The 20,707-nt window shown below is 44.1% G+C and overlaps 1 protein-coding gene across 7 annotated transcripts in view; it reads left to right on the forward strand.

Moving 5' to 3' along the window:
- The window catches only part of ACIN1 (apoptotic chromatin condensation inducer 1), a 47,931-nt gene that overhangs the window by 604 nt on the left and 26,620 nt on the right, over positions 1-20,707 (forward strand). For 5 of the 7 annotated variants that reach the window (XM_084767275.1, XM_084767277.1, XM_084767276.1 and 2 more), the window contains exons 2-5: positions 1,118-1,183; positions 7,983-8,094; positions 8,449-8,568; positions 20,320-20,408. In XM_084767275.1, the coding sequence (XP_084623401.1) occupies positions 1,118-1,183; positions 7,983-8,094; positions 8,449-8,568; positions 20,320-20,408 (387 nt within the window). Of the gene's footprint in view, positions 1-141; positions 161-1,117; positions 1,184-7,982; positions 8,095-8,448; positions 8,569-20,319; positions 20,409-20,707 lie in introns of those variants that run through there. The other 2 variants (XM_084767281.1, XM_084767280.1) reach the window with 2 other exon arrangements.

Consider the following 20,707-nt stretch of genomic DNA (forward strand, 5'->3'; position numbering starts at 1 on the left):
TTGTGTCTGTGTTTTCGGCGCATGCGCTGCAGAAGGAGTTAAATCCCTCTACAACCAGCGGTGTGGCTGGCCTTAAGGGGGCGAGCAGGGCTGGGTCCGAGTTAAGGGTAACAGTTGGGCGGATTGGGCTGGCGTCTGTGTCTGCAAAAACACATTTGGGGTAGGGTGAAAATGTCCGCTTGATTCGACTAAGACCTTAAATGAAGGGAAACCCTGACTTGGGAGGCGGGTGTCTAGGAAATCGAAGAGCAGCAGTCTGGATAAGAATTTGGTGGTTACTGGTGCGAGGGGTGAAGACAGAGGCTGGGGATATCGGATCGCTTTGAGTAGATGAAAATGATCTTGTCATGAAGTTATACATATATTGTGGTTCGGTTTGGTGTAAAAGGAGGGAAGGTGAGATTAGTGTAGTCAGAGTTCGTTAGGGTACGCGGGGAATAGGTTACTTCAGGGTCTGAGTTGACAGACCGTTGGTTATCCCGAAGCCGACAGTTTGTGGGTGGGTGTGTATTAGGTGACAAGGTCTGTGCTCAGTTTTTCTTCGAAATTTTAGTATATTTTATTTTCCTGGCTGTCAGTCTGCTAGAAATTGTGCAAGTTCACTTTTAAGTCGGTTTAGTTCTGAAAAGCTAACTCAAGTAATAGGCAAATTCAAATTAGCAGCCTCATGTTGGTTTTGTGTTATTTAAAACTTGTTGAAGTATTTGGAGTGTTTGTGGGTTGTTTTGTTTTGGTTTTTTTGGGTTTTGTTTTGTTTTGTTTTTTGCCCTGTATTACCAGATTTAGAAGTGGCTCCTAGTCAAAACTGAAGGCAGTATAGGGGTTCTCATTCTGATTCTGTCGCTTTGCTGATTCTTATGACATAGCCAGGTCACTGATTGTTGGTGCCTGTACTTTACATCGGTATATTTGGGAGCAGTAACCATGGCTACCTATAAGAGTCTTAAGAAGATGAATGAGAACAGCTATTATGAAGAGCTTTTAGGCTTTATGAAAGGAATATAGTCTAAGTGTACAGTTAAGTAATTTAATGAAAAAGGCCGTGGGAGAGGTAGAGATCCTGGTTGCCTTTTTGTTTCCCTGCCTGGTTTCTGATTTTTGCTCTTCTTTATACCAGGCTCTAATGCTAGAAAATTTACAGAAACACTCAACACCCCATGCTGCATTCCAGCCAAACTCACAGGTAAGAAAAAAGGCTTGTTTAGATAGAATGGGCAGTGTGTTGGAGAAAACGGAAGAACTTAGCGTTGTGTCTTCCATGCTTATCAAAAACAGTATTTTCAATGCAGGTGTTCTCAGACAGTTGCTGCTTTTTTTTTTTTTTAAGTTTTATTTTATGTGTATGGGTGAATTTGCCTCCAAAAGGTGCCCACAGAGGCCAGAAGAGGATGTCAGGTTCTCTACAACTGGAGTTGCAGACAGCAGTGAACTACCCACCATGCAGGTGCCGATTTGAACCTGGGTCCTCTACAAGAGCAGCCACTGCTCTTAACTGTTGAGCTATCTCTCCAGCCCTCAGACAGTTGAATTCTAATTGAGCCCAATTTTTCATAAAGACCTGGAGGAAAAAAAAACAAGTATGACTTTCACACGAACTCTGGTGCCTCATATTTGACCATGTCTCCTGGAGGGGGAGACCTGGTGGCACTCAGAGGAAGGACAGCAGGTTACCAAGAAGAGACTTGATACCCTGTGAGCATATACAGGGGGAGGTAATCTCCCTCAGAAACAGTCATAGGGGAGGGGAATAAGGGGAAAATGGGAGGGAGGGAGGAATGGGAGGATACAGGGGATGGGATAACCATTGAGATGTAACAAGAATAAATTAATAAAAAAATTAAAAAACAAAACCAAAAACCTATAAAAAGCGGTGAGTGAATACTTGGATGCTTTGCATCCTTGCCGAGGAGTATGCCAAAAGGTGTGATGGATCAGGTGTGCCGTGAGAGTCTGAAGTCACTTATTGGCCATCAGTTTGGGGGAAGGTGTCTTTAAATATGGAGGTGAAATAAAATACTTGCTTATCAAGAACTCTTATTGACACAGACGTAGTTTAAAGAATTTGATCCCTTATTAATAACTCTATTTCTAGGGCTAACTGGTTAACTGTATGCTGTTGCTTTTTTCTCTGTGTAGCCCTGCCTGTCCTGGACTCACTTTGTAGACCAGGCTGGCCTCTGCCTCCTGAGCGCTGGGATTAAAGGTGTGCGCCACTGCACCTGCCCGCAGTTACTTTTAAACATCCTTAACCTTAAACGAGTGATTACTTAGGACAAGGAACTGACATTTGGCCTTCATAATAGGAAACAGGAAAAGTGGTTGGACTTCGTCTGTAGTTTTAGAACTGCTCTGTGGGGTGTCTTAGGGAAGACACTTTATTCCAAGAGTTCTTTCATACTTTGTTTGTTTGTTTGTTTGTTTGTTTGGTAGGGTTGAGGCAGAGTCTCTGTGTAGCCATGATGGCTTAGAACTCACACTGTAAGCTGTGCCGCCCTCAGACTCAGGGCTGTCCTCCTGCCCAGCTCTCTAGTGCTAGGGTAACAGGTTTGTGCTTCCACCCCCAGCTTTGACACACATTTTTGTTTTGAAGACATTATCCTATAGTTAAGAACAAGTCCCTTCATTTGCTGGGCGGTAGTGATGCACACCTTTGTCCCAGCACTAGGGAAGCAGAGGCAAGTGGATCTCTGTGAGTTCGAGGATAGCCAGGACTCTAAAAATCAACAACAAAATCCCATCCTTTAAAGGAAAATGCACTGGTGTGTGGGCCCTGGACTAGAGGAGATCCCAGCGTACTGTGGAAAATGAGCTTTCCTATTCCCTTGTTAATACCTCATTAAGCTGGAAGTCCCATAAGCTAGCCAGCTTTCTGAGGTTCATGGTATTAAAGAGCTACCTAAGGAGCTGGAGAGATAGCTGGGCAGTTAAGGTTGCCAGTTGCTCAGTGATTCAAACCAGAGGCAGATCCCAGCACCTACATTGGGTGGCGCACAAACATCTGTAACTCTAGTACCAAGGGATGCAACCCTTCTGACTTCCAAGGCCGTGGCTGAGCACACAAACACACCCACAGATACGTGTACACACACCTAGATGAAGCTGAGAAGATGGCTTAGCTAAGAGTGCTTGGTGCTCTTTATAGAGGACCCAGGTCAGTTCCCAGCACCCACACGGTGGCTCACAGACATCCATAATTCTCCCTCCAGGACATCCCATAGCTCTTTTCGGCTTTAAACACCAAGCGCAAACATGCACATACATCTGTGCAGTTAAAACACTCATGTATATAAAATAATCAAAATAAATCTTAAACTACTTAAAATAGTCAGGTCACAGTTGTGGGGTTCTCTTGGTGGTGGTTGTGGAAATAAGGCATGCACTACCACACCCAGCTGGGGGGGGGGTGTTAGTTTCAGAGACAGGGTTTCTCTGTGTAGCCTTGGCTGTCCTAAGCTCACTTTGTAGACCAGGCTGGCCTCGAGCTCACGGAGATCTGCCTGCCTCTGCTTCCTTGAGTGCTGGGACTACAGATGTGCACCACTGTACCTGGCTATGGTGTGTTTGGGTTGTTGCATTTTACATTTTGAAACCTTACTTCTAATAACAAGGGTTTTTGTAGCGAACACACTTGTTTGCTTTTTTTTCTTTCTTTCTTTCTTTTCTTTTTTTTTTTTTTTTTTTTTTGGCTTTTTTTTTTTTTTTTTTTTTTTGGTTTTTCGAGACAGGGTTTCTCTGTGTAGCCCTGGTTGACCTGGACTCACTTGATAGACCAGGCTGGCCTCGAACTCACAGAGATCCCCCTTCCTCTGCCTCCTGAGTCCTGGGATGAAAGATGTGTGCCACCACACCCAGCTTTGCAAACACACTTGTTTTCTCATACTTAAAATGCATACTTCATCAGTACCCATTGACTACTGAGAGTCTCCTTTAGAGTAAGTGAAAATTATTTACTATTAGAAAATATGACGGAAAGCATAGGGCATACTGCAGTGACTTGCTTTCCTGTAGGTCTTTAGACCTGTGCGGCCTCGAGGAGGAGGGCTTCTGAAGAGGAAACGGAAGGACAGAAAGAATGATGTGGGCAGGTTACAGAAAGGATTAACCCTGAGCTTGCTTGCTTCTTGAAAAGTTTTTTATTCTTTTTGAAACAGGGTATCTCTGCATAGTCCTGGTTGTCCTGGAATTCCTGCCTCTGCCTCCCTAGTGCTGGGATTAAAGGATTGGGCCACAGTGTCTGGCTTGCCAAAGGTTTCTTTTTCCTCAGAGAGAACCAGCGGATGGTTGGTTGGTTGGTTTGGAGTGTGTGAGGCAGGGACTTACTGTAGCTCAGGCTGGACTCCAGCTTGTGACAGTCGCCCAGCTTCAACTTTTCTGCTGCTGTGATTGCACGCATAAGCCGTATGTACTCCCCTTTCTGTGGTTTATTTTATTTTTTTTAGTGGAAGTGCAGTTACAAGTCTTTCAAGATTGAATGTATAATACTTTTCTTGATCTCATGCGTTTAAACACTGATTTTTATATTTATGTTTATTTTGTGCATATGAGTGTTACATCCGCATGTGTATGTGTGCCCTCGGGTCAGAAGCAGGCATTAGGTACCTGGACTGTAGTTAACAGATGATTGTGAGCCACTGTGTACTGGGACTTAAGCCCAGGTCCCCTGGAAGAGCAGCCAGTGCTCTTAACCAGTGACCCATCTCTCCAGCCCTTGAACTTTTGAGATACATGACAGAATGTTTTCCTGAGGCGGTGGAGCTTGATCTTTTGGAGAACTAGTACTTTTTTCTTCTCAGATTTACTTCTTTTAAAAATTTGTTTGAGATTGATTTATTTTGTTTGTATGAGTGTTTTACCTACGTGTATGCACGTGCACAATGTCCATGCCTGGTGCCTCCAGAAGTCAGAAGAACGTCAGGCATGGTGGCGCACGCCTTTAATCCCAGCAACTGGAGGCAGAGGCAGGTGCATCTCTGTGAGTTCAAGGCCAGCCTGGTCTACAGAGTGAGTCTAGGACATTCAAGGCTACACAGAGAAACCCTATCTCAGGGAGAAAAAAAAAAAAAGGAAGAGGAGGAGGAGGAGGAAGAAAGCGTGGTCAGATTCCCTAGAAGTGGAGTTACAGATGGTTGTGCGCTCCCTGTGGTGCTAGGAACCTGGCCTGGGTCATCTGCGAGGGCAGGAGTTGCTTCATGGCAGACCCATCTCTCCAGCCTGGCGCTTACTCTTTTGTGAGACAGGAGCTCACTGTGTAGCTCTGGAAAGTCTGGAACTCACTAGGTAGACCCGGCTGGCCTGACACTCACAGAGATCTGCCTGTCTTGGTGTGACTCTGGTCCTGGGATTAAAGATATGCACCGGGCCTAGTCTTCCCAATTTTGGGGGAAAAAATAGTACATTATTTTTAGATAAATTGTAGTTTATGTAAAAATTTAAATGAAAAGGCATAAATCAGCCTAAGAATGTAGCTTACTGGTGGGGCTGTAGGTATAATCCCTAGCGCGCGCATGCACACACGCACGCACGCGCACACACACACGCACACACGGCAGGGCCAGGCACACCACATGGGGGACAGGGTCCTTTGTGGTAGCACACTGTATGACAGGGTTGCAAGTCTGAACCCAGGCTGGACTGTGTAGTAAGACCTTGTCTCCAGGAGAAGCGTAAGGCCTGGAATTGTTACTTCTTCTTAGGTTATTGTGACGGGCATCACTCTTTGGACTGACTACTTCAAATAAAACACTAACGTAGTTCCTCTGTTTCGCCATAGTGCTGCTTATCCTGATCCTTACTGTAGGGACAGCTTAGAAAAAGCCTTCCAGCCTGGCGTGGTGGTGCACACCTTATTTCCAGTCCTTGGTATGCAGAGGCAGGTGGATCTGTTCGAGTTCGAGGCCAGCCTGTTCTACAGAGCTAGTCTAGGACAACCAGGTCTACACAGAGAAACCCTGTGTTGAAAACCCTGAAAAAGAAAGAAAAGATAGACTGCCTTCCAAAGTTGTGTTTCTTGGATCTGGATACATGGAGTAGACTTACCCCATGGACTTTCTCTCCATTTCCTTGGTATACTTTTAGACTGTTTTCTTTTTGAAATCTCTAACTAAAAGAGAAAAGTCTTAGGCTGGAGAGATGGCTCAGCCTTTAAGAGCACTGGCTTCTTGCAGAGGACCCGGGTTTAATTCCCAGCACCCACATGGCAGCTCACAACTGTCTGTAACTCCTGTTCTGAGGATCTGACACCTCACACAGGTATACATGCAGGCAAAATACCAATGTACATACAAAAAAATAAGTTATGTTTTAAAAAGTCTTAATTGTTTAACAACTATCAGATTTTATTGTTTATAGAAATTGTTTAAATTTGTGGGTTTTTAATAAGGTAATTAATTATCTTTGTTGTTTTTACTAAAATGTTCTTACTTTATTTTATTTTGTGGTTTTTCTTTTTAAAATATTTTATTTATTATTTATACAGTGTTCTGCCCGCATGTGTGTCTGCCTGCCTCAAGAAAACACCAGATCTCATGACAGATGGTGATGAGCCATCATGTGGTTGCTGGGAATTGAATTCATACTTTCATACTTTCGGAACAGCAGATAGTGCTCTTAACCGCTGAGCCATCTCTCCGGCCCGTATTTTGGGGTTTTTCAAGACAGAGTTTCTTTATGTAGTCTTGGGGTGTCCAGGGACTAGGTCTGTCTACCAGGCTAGCCTCAAATTCACAGAGATCTGCCTGCCTCTGCCTGAGATTAAAGGATTGTGCCACACTACTTGGCTTTGTTTTTAATTTTAAAACATTTTAGTTATTTATTTTTCGAGACAGGGTCTCTCTGTGTTAGCCTTGGCTGTCCTGGACTTGCTTTGTAGACCAGGCTGGCCTCTGCCTCCGGAATGCTGAATTAAAGGCATTTGCCAGCATGTCTGGCTTAAAATTTTTTTACAGGAGTAAAAATTGTTTGTAGTGATTTTTTTTTTTTTTTTTTTTTTTTTGGTTTTTGGTTTTTGGTTTTTTGAGACAAGGTTTCTCTGTGTAGCCTTGTCTGTCCTAGACTTGCTTTGTAGACTAGGCTGGCCTCGCACTCACAGTGATCCACCTGCCTCTGCCTCCCAAGTGCTGGGATTAAAGGCATAGTGATTTGTTTTTATTTTGTGTGCATTGCTGTTTTACCTGCATGTGTGTCTGTGTGAGGTGTCAGATCCCCTGGTACTGGATTTACAGATAGTTGTGAGCTGCCATATGAGTGCTAAGAATTGAACCCGGGTCCTCTGGAAGAGCAGCCAGGGTAAGTGGGATGGGCCAGAACAGTGGTTCAGTAATTAGGAGTACTGGCTGCTTTTCCGGAAGACCCAGGTTTGGTTGTCAGTTCAACACTTTGCATAGACACACATACAGCCAAAACACCCATACACATAAATAAACATAAAAGAAAGCTTTCATTAATAAAAAACAAAAAAACCCAAAACACTTCATTCTAAAGAATTTGCAAATAAAAAGCATTATGTAACTAAACTAACCAGACCCAAAGTAAGTACTTTACCATGAGTTTCTCTGCTGTTAGAATAGCCATTCTGAGAGCTGGGTGGTGGCGGCGCACGCCTGTAATCCTGGCACTCAGGAGACAGAAGCAGGTGAGTCTTCATGAGTTCGAGGCCAGCCCCGTCTACAAAAAACGAGTCCAGGACAGCCAAGGCTACACAGAAATACCCTGTCTCAAAAAAAAAAAAAAAAAAAAAAAAATTTAGCCATTCTGACATGGGAGTTCATAATGTATTTTATGCTTGGACTGTGTAAGTATGTTTTTATATACTTATCCATGACAAAAATAAAATATAAAACCAAAAACCTATGACGGTGTTAAAACTAGAAAAACAGCTTTGCATCTGTTTCATGACGTGAGTATCCATTCCCTGCATTCAGACCTTCCTGATTACCTAATGGTTGCCCTTCCTTAGACTCTGTTATCCCATTTCCCCCGCACAGATTGGGGAGGAAATGAGCCAGAACAGCTTCATAAAGCAGTACCTGGAGAAGCAGCAGGAGCTCCTGAGGCAGCGGCTGGAACGGGAAGCTCGGGAGGCTGCAGAACTTGAAGGTAAGCCCGGCCTGTCACTTCTAACGAGGTCTGTTTTGACCTCTGTCACCAAGCAGATGAGCCTAACTCTTTCTGGAATAGGTCAGGTGGGACTGCTGCTCATTTGCTCTCAGTGTTTTGTGAAGCCGGATGAGTTTCAGTTGAGCTCTGTCAGGGAAAGAGATGCTCAGTGTGGCTCTGTGGAGAGGAGGAGTGGAAGGAAGTTGGCCACCGTTAGCACAGTAGAACTCAGCTCTAGGGAGGAGGCTTTTCCTTTCGGTGTGTCTGTCTAACTGTGCCTGCCACCCTTTACTCCTACATAACGGCACATGCTGAGCCCTTCACTCCCTGCCCGACCCAATGTGTGCTTTGCAGAAGCTTCAGCTGAGTCGGAGGACGAGATGATCCATCCTGAGGGAGTGGCTTCCCCGCTGCCTCCTGACTTTCAGAGCAGCCTGGAGACACCAGAGCTGGAGCTCAGCAGACATTCGCCCAGTACGTATCTCCCTCCCCACTGCGCTGTCTGTCAGTCCTGCGTAGTTGGTGGGGGAGGTAGTGACGCCTCCTTTCATGCTAAGCCTCCATGAAAGTCCGAGGAGAATTCTGTGAAACTGACATTGATGTCTGTTTTTAGAGAAATTATTTCCTTTTTGAAATGTGGTTTACTTTCATGTTAATTACTCAGTGCCTTATGGGTCAGTATGATTTTTCTCTGGACCTCTTTGGCCTTTTATATTTCTGAATTTAGCAACAGTAACTTACTTTCATCTGTTGTATGTCTATAGCTTGTCACCACCATCCCTGTATTTAACATGTTTATCATTCAACAAATTTTACTAATGTATTTTGTGTATATGAGTGCTCCGTTTGCATGTATGCCTGCACGCCAGAAGAGGGCATCAGATCCTGTTAGAGATGGTTGTGAGCCACCATGTGGTTGCTGGGAATTGAACTCAGAACCTCTGGAAGAGTGGCCAGTGCTCTTAACTGCTGAACCATTTCTCCAACCCTCAACAAATTTGTATTACATGCCTGCTAGACCAGGATATACTAGAGAAAAAGATGTCTGCCATAAGGAAAGTGACAGTCTAGTAGATAGATAAACACTCATAAAATCATTAAGTAGTTACAGTTACACTGAGTATAATATTAGAGGCAATTCAGACTGTTTTGTGACCACATTATAAAGAACTCTAACCTAATATATATCATTGGTTCAAGCAAGATTAATTTTTTTATGTTATTATAGAAATATTAGGTACCTAATTTTCCATAGTAGCTCATGTAAAAGGCTATATGGCCTTTGTCTTTTGGAAAGATTTTAATTTTGTTTTCTTCATATGTAGCCCTGGCTGTCCTAAGGTACACTACTCTAGACCAGGCTGGCCTTACACACAGAGGTCTGCTTGCCTCAGCCTCCTGAGTGCTGCAGTTAAGAGCAGGTGCCACTCACTCAGCAGAACCTAAGTCTTTCAAGGTGGTGTGTGTGTGATAGTGTGATAGTAGACATTGGGTGTGTGTAGAAAGCCAGTACAGGACAAATAGTTTCACCTGTTGACCCTGTTAGTAGTTATCAGGAATGACAGTCCATCCATATTTAACACTTAGAATATATGTCTTTTCAGCACTTTTGGTTACCATAGAATTCCTTGAAAGGATTAATTAATTAATTTCGTGATACTTGTTAGAGAGGTTTTTTTTTTTCTCTCTCTCTCTCTCCCAAAGCTGAGGACCGAACCCAGGGCTTTGTGCTTGCTAGGCAAGTGCACTACCACTGAGCTAAAATCCCCAACCCCTAGAGAGGAATTTTATGTAAGGCTAAAAGAAAATGAAAGACCTTTGAGACTAATTATAAGGTCTTAGATTAGTTAATGTCTATATTTTTTTGATCCTAGTCTGAGTCCCTGGGGGACGTTTTTGGAAATTACTTTATCTACTTATCTGTTTTTATTTTATGTATATGAGTGACGTTTTGTCCGCATACATGGATATGCTTCACACATGTGCGTGGTGCCTAGGGGGCTATAGGAGGGCATTAGATGCCCTAGAATTGGATCTGTGGGTAGTTGGGAGCTGACATGTGGGTGTTGGGAACTAAGCGTAGATCCTCTGCAATAGCAGAAAATGTTTTTAATCACTAAGTCATTTCTCCACCACTGACGCACCACCATCACCTTTCTTTTGGAGACAAGCGCTCATGTGGTCTATTCTGCTTCTGCCTCATCAAGTAACCAAGAGTCGGCTTGTACTACTGATCCTCTTGCCTCACCTTCCCAGTTTGTAAACTATGGTACATTTCATCACACCTGCTTTATTCAGTGCTAGAGATCAAACCCTAGGCTTGGTGCATGATGGGTAAGCACTCCATCGGCTGAGCTACAGCCCCAACTGAAAATACTGTTGCCCAAAGTTGCTTCTCTTTTTTTGCCTTTGCGTATGAAGCAATTCTTGTACATGCTAGACAGCTGTTCTGTCCCTTTGGAATTTTATGTCTATGGGTGCTGTGCCTTTGTATACCTGGTGTCCATGAGACCAGTAGAGGGCGTCAGATCCCCTGGAACTGAAGTTACCGACAGTTGTGAGCCACCATATGGGTGTTGGGAATTAAACCCAGGTCCTCTGGAAGACCAGCCGATGCTCTTAAACACTGAGCGATCTCTCTAGCCCACCTCCTCTTACTCTATTTGTTTTTCTGTTTGTGTGTGTGTGTGTGAGAGACACACGCACACACAGAGAGGAGAGTGTGTATGTACACTGCCATAGCACATAGATGGAGGTTAGAGCACAGCTGGTAGGAGTTCTCTCCTTCTGTCCTGTGGCCCCTGGGACTTGAAATCAGGTCGTCAGGCTTAGTCTTGGTGCCTTTGCCTTCTGTAGCCATCTTGCTGGCCATAGACATTTCCTTTTATGTGGGGGTCGGGTGGGGTGGGAGATTGGTGTCTGTGTATCTGTTGATGTGTGCTGCCATCACCCCTGGAAACTTTTTAATAAATAATACTGACAACTTTGGAGTGGTTTAAAAGGTACCTCAGGGACCTTTTTTCTCAAAATATGGAAGTAGTAGGCCCTCACTTAGTCCACACTGCACTTACTGCTCTTCTTCCTCCCAGATTATAAAGCCAGGGGGACAGAGAGGTTTATTATAAATGAATTACCATCATTCACAAATAAAAGTAATGAGAATACATATTGAATTACTGCTATATACATACCTCTGTTATTAAGGTATATGGGGCATTAGCACATTTATTGTCTGTTGGTGAAGAGAATATTAAGTAATGACACAAATAATACACATACATACTGTGGTTTTTTTTTTTTTTTAATTATGTGTATCTGTGTGTGGGTCTGTTCACAGGAGTGCATTGGATCCCCTGGAGCTGGAATTACAGGTGTTTGAGCCACCTGACATGTATGCTGGGAACCAAACTAGGGTCCTCAGGAAGAGGCGTCCGTGCTCTTAACCTCTGAGCCATCTCTTTAGCCCTCTACATAGGTCTTTGGTTTTTTGTTTTTTCTTAGTTACATTCTTTTCTTGTGTGTGTTTGCATGCACCAGTGGGGAGTCAGGGGACAACTTCAGTTCACCCTCTCCTATTGTATGGGTCCCAGAGATTGAATTCAGCTTGACTAGCTGGTATCTCACCCACTCAGCCACTCTGTAGCCCTGGAACTTGCTGTGTACCAGCCTGGCTTCAAACCCACAATGAGCCACCTGCCTCTGCTTCCTGAGTGCTGGGATTGAAGGTGTGTGCCACCACACCAGGGTGTTTTCCAAGTTAACTTAAGTGTTAAGGTTCATCTTCCTTGCCTCCCAACTGCTAGTATTTTAGGTATACACAACCACATCATAAGCGTGAGCTCTGAGGCTGATCTCCCAGAGCATCCGGGCTTGATTCCCAACATACACAAGGCACCCAACAACCAACCATTTGTATCTCCAGGTCCAGGGGATCTGATACCCTCTTCAAACCTCCACAGGCACCACGCACAGAAATAGTATATAGACATACATGCAGGCAAGAATACTTCTACATAAAATTAAATTTTTAAAAAATGATCTATCTCAGAACCAGAGTAATTCATGGATGCCTTGTGGCAGAGGCCTAGATCTCAGATGATCGTTAAAAATCAATAGTTTAAATTGGCATAGAGACAAGGATTATTTTGTAGAACACCACAAAGACATAAAGATAGGAATACTGTAATTTTAAAAAATTTGTGTGTGAGTATATGTCAGACGTGTGGGTTCCTGAAGAGGGCAGAAGAGGGAGTCATTCTGGAAGTGCAGGTGTGTGAGCCTCCCAGTATGCATGCTGGGAAGCTAACTCAGGTCCTCTGGAGAACACCCTTATCTCCAGCCCCTGTAATTTTCAAGAATACCTAGAAGAAAAATTAAACAGATTGAAATATTACAGAGGGCTTCAAATGCCAAGCCAGTAAATATGAACTTTAAATTTTTCTAGGTAAGCAGGGGGTTCTTGAAAGTTGTCATGGTTAAAGACTTGTGGCTCTTGAAAAAGATATTCTGGGGACTAGGAAGCAGCAGTTTTGTCAATAAAGTGCGTAAGAACACCAGCGTGGACCTCAGAACTCATGCCAAAAAAAAAAAAAAAAAAAAAAAAGCTGAATACAGTGATGTGCTTGAAATCCCAGCACTAGACTGTGGAGACTGGTGTCCCTGAGGCTTATTGGCCAACCAGACTAGCCTGCTCAGCAAGCTCCTGGCTAGTTAGTGATCCTTTCTTTAAAAACAGGGTGGCTGTGATCAGGCTGTAAAATGATTAAATAAATAAATGAAAGAAAAACAAGGTGGGTGGCATTCAAACACAAAATTGTGGTGCGCACACACACACACACACTTCTCCATTCGAAATGTAATTTGAAATGAAAACGAGCGACTTATTCTTAAATAGAATAGGTTTCAGAAGCAAAGATTTTGAGAGAATAACCATGCTTCGGTATTTTGGATCCTCGTCTGTGATTGTAACTGATAGAGAAAAAAATACCCAGAGGGAGGGAAGGAGAGCGGTGAGATGTAAATTAGAAAGCAACAGTTTATTTAGCTGTGGAGTACAGCCAACAGCTGCCTGCAGTGCACTCTACTGTTCTGTATGCCATAGACCTTTCTCCCCCCCGATCTTGCCTAGGAAATTCACCTCACTAAGATGTGGTCTAGTCAGGCATGGTGGCGCTTGATCAATCCCAGTTACTCAGGAGGGTGAAGCAGGAGGATTCTGAGTTGTGGACAATTTAGCAAGTTATCAAGACCCCATATTAAAAGGCTGCATGTGATGGCTCACATCTTTAATTCTCGTACTTGGGAGACAGGGGAAGGACGGCCTCTTGAGTTAAGGCCAGTGTGATCAACATACTGAGTTCCAGAACACCAGGACTAGTAGAGATGGTGCTGCTGATAGGGTTGGGAGCATAGGCTCAGTGGGTAAAGACAGTTGTTGCCAGACTTAAAGGAAAGAACTCCCAAATGCCGTGCTCTGGTCTCCACACTCACAGCAGCATGTGCATGCCCACATATTTAAGCAAACACACACACAGAGTAAAACATAAAATTCCTAGGTGACCTGGAACTAGCTATCTAGGCCAGGCTGGCCAATAAAACCTAATTTTCAGCAATTAAAAAGGATGGGTTGGGGACTCTCCTTTCCTGAGAATTAATGGGGGGTGGGGATAAAGAGAAGAGGGAGGTAGGACTGGGAGGAGAAAAAGAAAAAATGGTGAAGATGTGGTACAGGGTTGGGCACGTAGCTCAGTGGCCGAGTACTTGACGGGTATCGTGAAGTCCAGGGTTCAGTCCCAAACACTGCAGAAACAGCTGTGGCAGTGAGGGGAGACATGATAAGCTCAGTGAGGCAGGGTACCTGCTGCCAAGCCTGACGACTTTAGCTCAGTTCCCAGAACCCAGATGCCTGACTGAGAGAACCAAGTCCTGCACTCTATCCTCTGACCTCCATACCTGCTCACCTACACATAAGTAAATACTTGGAAAAAGTGAGCAAGCAGCCAACACAGTGGTGATGGCCTGTAGCCCAGGCTAAGAAAGCTGGGCAGAGGATAGCCACAAGGTCCAGGCCAGTGTGCACTGTGTGGTAAGTAGCAGGGCAGCAGGGTCTGGCTAGCAAGATTCTGAAAAAGAAAAGGACCCCCCCCCCCAAACAATAAGCTGCCGTCATTACAGTCGGTACAGTTTACTGGGGATACATTCTCTATCCCCGAAACAAAGCCAGGAATCAGGGCTGATAGTGTTGAGCCCTGCTGGAACTCCACAGCACCCCTCCACTCAGGTACCTGAAGAACTGCCACACTGCCTCTTTACGTCTGTTCTACTCTTTAGTAGTAAGATTTTGGTTGAATTAAGTTTTCTAGTAATATACTTGGTAATCACTAGTGACATTTGAGGTGTTTTGTTCACCTTTTTTTGTGGAATGTTTAAGACCATGAATTCCTGGTCCTGTTCTGAATCTCAGAGAGTGTGAGTCCTGAGATTCCACTCCCCACCCCACCTCCACCACCCTTAAGTAGTCTTAGTTAACCTGGAGCAGGGCAGATATTAATCCCCTAAACTACTTCCCATAGTGGGGCAGGGATGGGATGCCTGCCTCAATCCCAGGCCATCTACTTCTAATAATTTCTATCAAGCTACCTCCCATCCATAATCCCAAATACTTGCTAATTCTCATCATCTGGGGCAAGTCTCCATCCACGCCTGCCATGTGCTTCTCCTCCACCTAACCTGGCTCAGCTTTCTTCCACTCCTTTCCCCTCCCCTCCCCTCCTCTCCAGTCTCTCTCCCAAGCCCTGGAGCCTTAGCCATGCCTATCTCATTTGCCCTGCCCAGATGTGATGGCCTTTTATTGGTCAGACAGGTTAGGCTCTTAGGCAAGGTACAAGTGGGGCACAGAGACTGCAAGCAGTAATTAGCATCAAAATACACCAGACCAACCTCCAGCAAGGATCTTTGGCCTGTATCCTAGCAAACTCTATGAAGAAAACCCCTATAGGAAGATTGTTACTGTTGTTTACTAATTATTTTATGAGGATGAGTGCTTTGCATGTGTGTATTTGTACCTATGTGCCTGGTGCTTGCAGAGATCAAAAGAGGGCATTAGATCACCTAGAGTTGGATGGTTGTGAGGCACCATGTGGGTGCTGGGAACTGAGCCTGGATCCTCTGTAAGAACAAAGTGTTCTTTACTGATGAGCCATCTCTCCAGCCCCATTAGATGTTTGTTCTCTTTTTAATAACTCAGTCTAGGGAAATACAAAACTTATTAAAATGTGTGCTGAATGTTGGTTTCTTCCCTTTCCCCCAACTCTGCAGCAAGCATCTTTACAGAGCCCTCAGTGCGCTTGCAGAGCTTGTAGCCACTGCCTCTTTCTTAGTCAGGATGCTGGGAATACCAGGAAGTGGCAAACGTGTGCCTTAGGTTGAGTACTGTTAAGGTTAGGTATCATTGCTAGGTTTCTTTATTGTTGCTGCTTATGTATATGTTAGGGTACCTGGTTAGTAGTCTTTGCTGCGAGTCGTAATTGCCTAGTTTGGGTCCTAGCAATCTGTCCACAGATTTGGTTTGTTGTTGTTGTTGTTGTTTTAGATAAATAAACTATTTTGCAGCTGAGCGCAATGGCACATTCCGATAAGCCCACCATTCAAGAGGCTAAAATGGGACTATGGAGAGTTTGGAGTTAGCCTGAGACACAGCAATTCCCTGTCTCAAAAACAACAGCCCCAAAACCACTCTGGGAAACGCCTTTGTGCGCGCTTCATGTTCATGCCTGCTTCGTTGTCTAGCTGCACCTCTTCTTTTCTCCTGAAGGCTTCTGGCTTTGAACTTCTTGGAAATGAAGAGCTTTCCAAAATTTATTTTTCAAGCCCAGAATTCCCATTATCATTAGCCTGTTGCTATCATTGAATTCACCTGTAGGTAAAGTGCTCAATGTCTACATGTATTAATAACATCTGGAGGCTGGAGAGATGGCCCAGAGGTTAGCACTGGCTGCTCTTCCACAGGTCCTGAGTTCAGTTCTCAGCAACAAACAACATAGTGGCTCAACAACCATCTATAATGAGATCTGGTGCCCTCTGCTGGCCTGCAGGCACACATTGAGGCAGAGCACTGTATACATAATAAATACGTCTTTTTGTTTGTTTTTGTTTTTGTTTTTTTCCAGACAGGGTTTCTCTTGTATTCCTGGCTGTCCAGGACTTGCTTTGTAGACCAGGCTGGACTTGAACGTACAAGATATCCACCCGCCTCTGCCTACATTTAACTTTTAAATTATAGCTTAGTAAAATTTGCCTTTGGCCCTAATTACATTCATTTCTGACCAGTTTTATATACAGCTTTTATTGCTAATTGTTTGTTTGGGTTTTTTGCTTCTTCGAGGCAGGGTTTCTTTGTGTAGCCTTGGCTTTCCTGGACTCTGTAAACCAGGCTGGCCTCAAACTCACAGCAATCCACCTGCCTCTGCCTCCCAAATGCTGGGATTAAAGGCGTGTGTCACCACGCCCAACTGCCAATTTTTTGTTCGTTCTTTCTTTCCTTCTTTCTTTCTTTCTTTTTCATTTTTTTGAGATGTTATTTCTTACTTGTTAGTAGTGGATTGTTTTGCTTTGTTTGTATTGTATTTTGACAGTGCTGGAGATTGAATCTGTACTGGAATGGTGAGCTATAGCTCTGACCTTCGTGTTTCCCAGACATTATCTTACTGTCTCAATCTTAGCATCTCAGATGGCCTTGAAGTCACCATGAAGCCCAGGGTGGCCTTAAATTCTTTATCCTTCTCCATTTCTCATGTACTGGACTAATAGACATGTGTTACCATGCCTGGCCTTGCTTTAAAAGTAAATGAACTTTCTTTTCTTTTTCTTCTGTCAAAGGAGCTCTGTTTTGTTTGTTTGTTTGTTTTCTTCCATTCACTCATTCAGAGACAGGTTCTCTTCTTTTTTTAAAGGGGGTTGGTTTTTTGAGACAGAGTCTCTCTGTGTAGCCTTGACTGTCCTAGACTCACTTTGTAGACCAGGCCGGCCTCGAACTCACAGCAATTCACCTGCCTCTGCCTCCCGAGTGCTGGGATTAAAGACGTGCACCACCACTACCCAGCCCTTATGCCGGTTTTTAATTTTGTGTGTGTGTATGTGTGTGTTGCCTGCATATCTCTCTATGTACCACATTACAGTGCACATGGAGGCCAAAAGAGGGCATCAGATCCCGTGGAACTAACTGGAGGTACAGCTAGTAGTGAGCTACCATTTGACAGCTGAAAATCAAACCCAGGACCTCTGGAAGACTAGCTAGTGCTCTTGTCCACTGAGCCATCTGTCCAGCCCTCTTGCTGCTTTCTACACTAGTTCTTATCCGTAAATCGCCATTCTATATAACTTCTAACTTCTCCCCACAGTGGGCGCTAAGCTGCGTACTAGCAAGCTTGGGCTTTGCCACTAAGCTGTGCTCAGATCTTCCTTAGGGCATTACTGTTGGTAGTAAACAAGAATTGTCCAGTTCGTGCCTTTTTCTTTCTTAGTTGAGATATTGAGAGTCAAATTATTTTAATGACTTTTTTCCCCCAGTTTCATTTGTGGAATACTGGTGAAACTTTTACTTCTCTCCAGTTTTATGTGGAGTTACTTGGATGGTCTAGTTTGACTTTTTCTTTTTTTAAAATTTATTTGTTTGTTTATTTATTTATTTTGAGACAGGGTTTCTCTGTGTAACCCTGGCTGTCCTGAACTCGCTGTGTAGATCAGGCTGGCCTCAAACTCACAGAGATCCGCTTGCCTCTGCCCCCTGAATGCTGGAATTAAAGGCGTGTCCTACCTCGCCCAGCTACTTTGACAGTTTTCAAGGGTTCTTTTTCTTACCGGGAAGAAAACACCTTTCTACCTTAAACTATGTGTATAAACATTATCAAGAGGATCCAGCCCTGAGGCCCTGCTCATTTAGTTTGGATTAACTTGTCTGTGTGCTTCTTTTCCTCTTTTAGTATGTTTGTTTTTCCATACTCTGTGTGTGTCTGTGTGTCTGTGTCTCTCTCTCCTCTCTCTCTTCTCTCTTCTCTCTCCCGGAACTTACTCTGTAGACCAGGCTACCCTCGAACTCAGAGATCCACTTGCCTCTGCCTCCTGTGTGCTAGAATTAAAGGTGTGCGCCACCACCTGACCTTCTTTTCCTTTTTGTTCCTGGGAGCTTTGGCCACGTGAGCATTCCGTTCTAGTGAGCTGTATTCCTAACTACTTCTTCCTTTTTTTTTTTTTTTTTTAATAAGAAGTCTTAAGTTTTTGTTTGTTTTGTTGGTTGGTTTTTTGAGACAGGGTTTCTCTGTGTAACCCTGGCTTTCCTGGACTCAATTGTAGACCCAAGCTGGCCTTGAACTCAGAGATCCGCCTGCATATCTTCCTGGGGTTACAGGAGTGCACCACCACACCTGGCAAAAGAAGACTTTTTAATGAATTTCTTGAGTTTATGATTGTACACATTGACTGGTATATTTACTGATTATTTTTTGATCAAACCTAGAGCCAGCATGGCTCCCATATATAAACTGTAGTACTCAGGAATCAAAGGCAGGAGGATCCAGGCCAGCTTGGGTTCCATAGTAATACTTCATCTCAAGCCAAACCAGGGGTCGAGGATAGAGCTTAATGGCAGAGTCGATTGTGTTTGATGTTTGTATGTATGGGTGTCTGCGTGTCTGTGCGCCTTGTGCATGCCTGGCGCTCAGGAAAGCCAGAACAGGGTATCAGAGCTCCTACAACTGGAGTTACAGATGATCGTGAGCCGCGTGTATGTGCAGGGAAGTCAAACCTAGGTCCTCTGAAGGAGCAGCCAGTGCCCTTAACTGCTGAGCCATTGCTCCAGCCCCCTAGAGTGCTTGTTCAGCATGCACAGGCCCCTGAGTTATAATTCCCAGTGTTAAGGTAAGAGGAACTAACAAATCCTAGTACTAGGCACATTTTTCAGAAGTGAATGTAGGGTCTAAAGAGGCGCCTCTATATTGGGAGCACTAGCTGCTCTTCCAGAGGACCTGGGTTTGCTTCCTAACACCCACATGATGGGTCACTTCTATCGGTAACTCCAGTTCCAGGGGACCTGATATCCTCTATGGCCTCTGAATGTAAAAACCATGCACACATGGGCTGGTGAGGTGGCTCAGGGGTAAGAACACTGGCTGCTCTTCCAAGGATCCTGAGTTCAATTCCCAGCAACCACATGGTGGCTCATGGCCATCTCTAAAGTGGTCTGATGCTCTCTTTTGGCATGTAGGTATACATGCAGACATAACACTCCTCCATTTAAATAAATAAATCAGAATTTTACGCTAAAAAATGTATGCACATGGATGCATGCAAAACACCCATACACATAAAATAATTTTTAAGTGGCTACAAAGCACTGAAAACTTCTTGGTTTTGTGTTTTTGAGACAAAGTCTCACATTGTAGTTTGACCTGTAACTCAACAGACAGCATCTGGTGTTGGCCTTGAACTCTCGGCAGTATTCCTGCTTTAAGCTCTGGAGGCTGACATTGTAAGTGTGAGTGGCTAACCATTCCTGGCTTCAGAATACCAAAGGATGTTGTAGACATAGGCACGCTTTGTTCCTGTGTGCCCCTACTGCACAGTTTAAACTTCCTGCGGATCACTTTTTTTGTTTGTTTGGTTGGTTTGTTTTGTTTTGTTTTTTTGAGACAGGGTCTCTCTGTGTTCGCCTTAGGCTGTCCTGGTCTCGCTTTATAGACCAGGGTGGCCTCGAACTCACAGCGATCCACCTGCCTCTGCCTCCCAAGTGCTGGGATTAAAGGCGTGCGCCACCACGCCCAGCCAGGTCACTTTATTTTGAGTTATCTGAGATGTTGAAAGATTCCTCAACATACACTGCAAGAGTTAAGAAGACCCCCACAGGGCGTGTGCAGCTTGAGCCTATATATATATGAAGGAGATGTGGAGACACCACTAACCAGCTCATGGGCAATGGAGATTGGGGTTTTTTGTTTTGTTTTTTTGTTTTTTTAAGACAGGGTTTCTCTGTGTAGCCTTGGCTGTCCTGGATTCGCTTTGTAGACCAGGCTGGCCTCGAACTCAGAGAGATCCGCCTGCCTCTGCCTCCTGAGTGCTGGGATTAAAGGCGTGCGCCACCACGCCCGGCATGGAGATTGGGTTTTAGAAAATCCTGAATCAGGGTATTCATACCATGAATATGACTTGTTTTGTTTTGTTTTCATTTGATAGGAAAGAGCTCCTCTTTTTCTGAAGAAAAAGGTGAATCTGATGATGAGAAACCGAAGAAAGGAGAAAGACGATCATCCAGGGTTAGACAGGTAACCCGGTCCCTACAGCACAGTTGCTCACTGCTTTCTGCAGTGCTGTGGATATTTTTGCCACCTCAGGCCTTTGTAGAGTTGGTGTCTACATCTGTGTGGCCATCTCTCTAATGTCACTTTTTAACTACTTAGATCTGCTCTGACCTTCAGACTTTTCAGCAAATATGTACATTTTTAACTTTTTTTTTTAAATAGTCTCACTGGATCCTGCTGCCTTGAGTTTTCCACATGCTGGAGTTATAGGCTTGTTACTGTGGCTGACATGAGCATATTAATATGTGGTTTCTAAAAACTTA

This window comes from Acomys minous, assembly GCF_964271855.1.
Source record: "Acomys minous genome assembly, chromosome: 18".
Classification (NCBI taxonomy): Eukaryota; Metazoa; Chordata; class Mammalia; order Rodentia; family Muridae; genus Acomys; species Acomys minous.